General features: G+C 41.2%; 1 protein-coding gene and 1 long non-coding RNA gene across 2 annotated transcripts in view; one reads left to right on the forward strand and one right to left on the reverse strand.

Moving 5' to 3' along the window:
* The window catches only part of LOC116703185 (uncharacterized), an 8,153-nt gene extending 2,403 nt beyond the window's left edge, over positions 1-5,750 (reverse strand). Inside the window, exons 1-2 of the long non-coding RNA XR_004335371.1 lie at positions 5,668-5,750; positions 3,670-3,674 (exon numbers count right to left, since the gene is read on the reverse strand). This is a non-coding gene — a long non-coding RNA (uncharacterized LOC116703185). The remainder of the gene's footprint in view (positions 1-3,669; positions 3,675-5,667) is intronic.
* tbc1d17 (TBC1 domain family, member 17) overlaps positions 1-5,769 on the forward strand; it is a 9,842-nt gene that overhangs the window by 2,267 nt on the left and 1,806 nt on the right. Inside the window, exons 7-16 of the mRNA XM_032537821.1 lie at positions 36-206; positions 330-455; positions 581-684; positions 901-995; positions 1,097-1,213; positions 2,513-2,613; positions 3,211-3,310; positions 3,953-4,050; positions 4,637-4,753; positions 4,837-4,923. Coding sequence (XP_032393712.1) covers positions 36-206; positions 330-455; positions 581-684; positions 901-995; positions 1,097-1,213; positions 2,513-2,613; positions 3,211-3,310; positions 3,953-4,050; positions 4,637-4,753; positions 4,837-4,923 — 1,116 coding nt within the window. The remainder of the gene's footprint in view (positions 1-35; positions 207-329; positions 456-580; positions 685-900; positions 996-1,096; positions 1,214-2,512; positions 2,614-3,210; positions 3,311-3,952; positions 4,051-4,636; positions 4,754-4,836; positions 4,924-5,769) is intronic.

The raw sequence follows: 5,769 nt of genomic DNA on the forward strand, positions 1-5,769 counted from the left end.
AAAAACCTGATCCTGTCCTTTGTCTACCTGCACAGAGATTTATCCAGGACCCCTATGCCACTACATTTGGTGGATTCTCCAAAGTCACCAATTTCTTCAGGGCGGCACTTCGGCCTCCAGGGTCCCCCAGTCACCTGCGAACTGCTCAGGATCCTAGTTTGCCCCCGCAGTCTGATGAAGAGCCCGGCTTCGAACTCATCAACTGTGTAAGAAAAGGAAAACAAAAAGAACAATTTAAAGCACGCAGTCGAGTCTAATACATAAAGACTACAGATTTTTGAAATGTTCAGAGACATGAGAATTTAGTTTGTGTCTGTCTTTTCATTAAGGGGGTAGAGCTTGGTCCCAGACCAGACGTAACCAGGGGACAACCCCTGGACAAATGGCAAGAGTTTCTGGACCCAGAGGGGCGAGTGAAGAACCCAGAGAGGATCAAAGAGCTCATATTCAGAGGGGTAAGACAGTGAATACAGTGCCATTATATCTTGTGTGAAATATATATGTGAAATATATACTTTTTGTGTTTCAGCCCTCTATCTACCTGATGGGTGTGTTTTGATGCCATTCTTGTCCATTGCAGGGTGTCACACCGCACCTGAGGAAGGAGGTATGGAAGTTCCTCCTGGGCTTTTATCCATGGAACAGCACTTTCAAGGAAAGAGAGGACATTCTGCGGGCCAAGACGTTAGTGATTTTATGACTGCACATCTCCTTCTGTTGCTTTTTGATAGTTAAAGGAATGGGCTGACATTTTGGGAAATATGCTTATTTGTTTTCTTGCACAGCGTTAGCACTTTTAATGTCAGAAAGTGATATTGATCTTTTCATCTAACTCTGTATAATGTCCCATTATAATCCTTTAAGGCAGTCGGCCACTTAAACTCCTTTCTGTGTCTGCAGGGACGAGTACTTTAGAATGAAGGTGCAGTGGAAGTCCGTCAGTGAAGAGCAGGAGATGAGGAACTCCCTCCTCAGAGGATACAGAAGCCTGATCGGTCAGCCCCGCAATCTGTCATGAAAGAGAAGATGTGTTCGTTGTGTCAGGCAGCTGCTAATAGAAGTTGAACTTTAAAGTGTCTTTGTTCTGTTGTGACAGAGAGAGACGTCAGCAGGACAGACAGACACAATACATTCTTCTCTGGGAACGACAACCCGGGCCTGACCCTGCTGCACGATGTGCTGATGACATACTGCATGTACAACTTTGATCTGGGTATGTACAGTATGTCGGAACTGTTGGCTAACAGGTGCACCAATACTGAATGTCATGGGGGGTCCCGGGCCTTGCTAATGAGGCGCCCACTCAAAAAACTTGAGGTTTTGGTCTTGCATATATGCATATATATGTGGTGTCGGAATTATTGGAAAAATGCTTTTCCAACAGGAAGCAATTCACACAGCATTAACATTGTGAAATAGGGCACGCTTCGGCCAAGGTCTGGGTGCCATTTAGTTATCTGGTCAGATTAGGGGTTTACCAGGGCCTAATAATAATCTCAATAATCATTAGAGCCGACCGATATATTGGCGGGCCGATATTATGGGCCGATATTAGGCATTTCCCAATCTATCGGTAACAGCATTAATAAAGGCTGATAAAAAATATATAATGTATTTATTTATTTTTTTAAAGTATGCATTTATTAGAATCATTTATAACGAAAAAGTAAATGATTCTGATAAATGACTATTTAAAAAATAAAATAAAAACGACAATTAACCATTTTATGAGTGTTGGCGTTGCATAGTTTGTCCACCAGAGGGCGCTCTACAACGTCCCTGTTGTATTATTTTTTTGTTATTGTGTTTTTGTTCAAAGGACTTTAAGTTTCATATCTTAAGTTTGTATTTTTAAACATTTTATTTATCAGAAATTTTATATATTTTGATGTTCCTCTGTTCTTTTTTGACAATAAAACAAAATATTAGCATATTATTTTAGTGAGGACTCATAAATAACTACAAATAACTAACTAAGGGAAATCTCTGTTTTGTTATGCATTTCTGGATTATTTTTTTTTTAACATATATCGGAATATCTGATTTTTAAATAATCAAATATTTGTATCGGTATGGCCTTAAAAATCCTTTATTGGTCAGGTTCTAATAATCATTAAAAAAAGTGTAAACCAAAGACTCTTCTGAACAAAGACTGCTTTGCACAAAAAAGCATATACAATATGTAGTAAACAAAGTCCTGTGAAATTCACCGGGGAATAATTTTACACAGTTTTGTTATTACACACACTACACAGGTCTGAATTACACACACACATGCTCAGTACCTATACATGCACCAAGTGTGTATCTCGTAAATTGTCCCACTAATAATGCCCAAAATGATACCAAACGTCTACAGTAGTACAAATACTGAGTTTGGTGCCCCCCTGGAGAGGCCTGCCTCCCGCTTTGAAAACCTCTGTTTCAGATCATCGGAGTAGCTAATGATCATTCGGGCAGATATATCCATGATATCCACGTCACCCTGACAAATCTGTTTCCATCCGCCCAGGTTATGTCCAGGGGATGAGTGATCTCCTGTCTCCTCTCCTGTTTGTCACCCAGAACGAGGTGGAGTCCTTCTGGTGTCTGACCGGCTTCATGGAGCTGGTGGTGAGTAGAAATGCGCTATTTCATTCAGGCTGTGATAAGTGTGATTTATGCTTCCATGTTAAATCCACGCCATGGCTTTGTGAGAAGGTACGTGGAGACACCAGGTGACCTGACGTGCACCTCTTGGAAAATGTAACTACATGTTGCTTGGCTGTGGCTTGGTAGTGTTGCTCATTTCCTGGTTCTCCTGTCTCCATAAACGACATGAACTCATGGAGAGGGTTAACCGTTCCCGCTACTACATTTCCCACCATGGTCAGAAAACACTTTGTTTCTCTCACTGTGTCTCTATAGTTTACACTCGTTGTCACTCTCTCACTCGCTCTACCACACACTCCCCACACACACACTCATGCTGGCCCCGCTATTCTCTTAAAGAGATCTACGCACCTACCAGCGCACAAGTATAAACTTCAGGTCACTTACGTATGGTGAAAGCTCTGCGTGGAGCCTACGCAGGACCATAAACCACGCTTTACTGTGGACAAGTACAGCTGGTTACAGCTCAGCAGTGACACAAACCAGAATAAAAAGGTGTGACTCAGACCTTTTGATGTGCACAGTCACATTACAAGTCTTTCCTGTTTTCCTCTGCAGCACCAGAACTTTGAAGAGTCTCAGGAGGCCATGAAGCAGCAGCTCCTTCAGCTCAGTATCCTGCTGAAGGCTCTGGACCCGGAGCTGTGCGACTTCCTGGGTTAGTCAGCAAATGCCCACGCTGTCCGACTGGATTAGATTAAAATGAAGTCCTGAGGCTAAACTGCGCACAAATTCTTGAGGATAATGAAATAAAAAGTAGGGCAGAAAAGAAAATTAAAGAAAATGAGGTATTTTAAATGATGTATAGAGGTTTACACATTTATAGATTCTGCAGATGGGGTGCACATTAGTTAGATATGCATGATAAGCATGAAAATGTATGCTAAATAATAGACAATTCATGACTTTCAAGGATATAAGGCATGCAAAATATGCTTTAAGCCTCCAAACACCCACGCAGGTGATGTCCGTTATTGTGGCTGAAGCCGGAGCTTAGATGGGAACGTATTAGGTCACATATCCTTTATATCAATAAGAATGGTAAAGCTGTCATTTGTCCTTCCCTAAATGATGCAACACGGCTCACAAGAGGCTCAGAATGATGTCAGTCAATCAGTTTAGACACACCGGCACCAACAGTCCTGGGTAAGGGGTCTAATCAGACATATTCACATAAAACCCCCGTGTGGGTGTTCAGGGCCTTTTAAGATGGAACTGTCGATTTTAATTATGAAAGCAGTTCTTTTTCTCTTGGTCACTAAACTAAATTAAAAAAAGAACTATTTCTCGTGTCCATCAGACTCTCAGGACAGCGGCTCTCTCTGCTTCTGTTTCCGTTGGCTGCTCATCTGGTTCAAAAGAGAGTTTTCCTTCGAGGACATCCTAATTATGTGGGAGGTGAGTACTCTACAGATGCATTTACGTTTTACAGATATATATGTGTGTATAGACTGTATGTAAGTGTATAAATGTGTCTGTGTATATATGTATGTACTGTGTTATATGTACATTATATGTGTATATATATGTATGAACATATGTGTATATGTAGTGTTTGTGTGTGTATGTGTGTATTATATAATATATGTGTGTACATACAAGTATATGTGGGTATGTATTATACTGTGTGTGGGTGTGTGTGTGTGGTGTGTGGGTGTGTGTGTGTGTGTGTGTGTGGGTGGTGTGTGTGTGTGTGTGTGTGTGTGTGTGTGTGTGTGTGTGTGTGTGTGTGTGTGTGTGTGTGTGTGTGTGTGTGTGTGTGTGTGTGTGTGTGGTGTGTGGTGGTGTGGTGTGTGTGTGTGTGTGTGTTGTGGTGTGTGGGTGTGTGTGTGTGTGTGTGTGGTTGTGTGTGTGTGGTGTGGTGGTGTGTGGTGTGTGTGTGTGTGTGCAAACTGAGACAGATCAAACATAGTGTGACAGTGTGTCTTATCTAGCTAAATGAGTTCACGAATAATGTTTTGTAACTTCCTTTTTCCTTCCTCAGGTCCTCTGGACTCAACTGCCATGTGACAACTTCCACCTGCTGATCGCCTGTTCAATCCTCAAGTCCCAGAGAGGAGAGCTGATTGGCTCAGACCACGACTTTAACACTATTCTAAAAGTGGGTACTCTACATGTGTGCATTTCAGACAGAATTTGAAATACTTTGTCTGTAACTATACACGCATCTGTGCAACTCTTCAGCACATTAATGAGCTGACGATGAAGTTGGACCTGCAGACTGTTCTCCAAGGAGCGGAGGCCATCTACCTACAGCTGACTGCGTGCAAGGTGAGACGAGCTTCATAAGCCAATGAGATTCCGCCTGGAGTCCATTGAGTGTCAGTCTGAGTGGTAGTAATGAAGAGCAAAGACGAGGCAGCTGCTTAGAACTATACCTGTATTTTACAAGCTAAATAAAAAGAAGAAGCTTGTATAGAAGCTGTAGGGTCAGTGACACCTCTACACCAGGAAGGAAGGTTACTTTGGAAATGTAACTGGTTACCAATAACAAGTTATCCTATTTGAAATGTAAGTGTAACTATTTCAATCACTTCATCACATTACTGTTTGATTACTTTTCTAATTTTCTAATGAAAAACATGTATCACATGAACTAGGATTATAATAATTACATTTTGAAGAACAGCCGCCTCAAAGTCAGACTTCAACACCTTTTTTTAATGCACCAAGCAAAATATGGTTCTTAAATACGTCTTCAGTACACATACGGAGGTAGGCATGTCTTCCCTACTTTATTTAATGACTGCTAGCAGCTACTACTGTAAGCTAACTTAATTGACATACCAGCAGATGTTTCCTGATGTTGGACATCAACATATTTTTGACATTTACATTGTACGGTTATGTTTGAACCCTTCTCAGGTTTTTGTATGAAATGTTTTTGTTTTTTTTAATATTTCCAGCGCTTTCGTCAGTAGCTATAGTGGCATCTCTCAGACCGCTTGAGAGGCAATTTAACTGTCAGATGGGCAAACAGGAGAACCCATTGGAAGCATCCGAATAGCATCAAACTGTGGCTGGAAATGGCAAAAGAAGACATTCTTCTTATGAAAAACATGCAAAGCAACAAAATTAATATTATTTAACATACAGCCTAGCTTTTTACAGAGACTA

This window comes from Etheostoma spectabile, chromosome 15 (genome assembly GCF_008692095.1).
Source record: "Etheostoma spectabile isolate EspeVRDwgs_2016 chromosome 15, UIUC_Espe_1.0, whole genome shotgun sequence".
Classification (NCBI taxonomy): domain Eukaryota; kingdom Metazoa; phylum Chordata; class Actinopteri; order Perciformes; family Percidae; genus Etheostoma; species Etheostoma spectabile.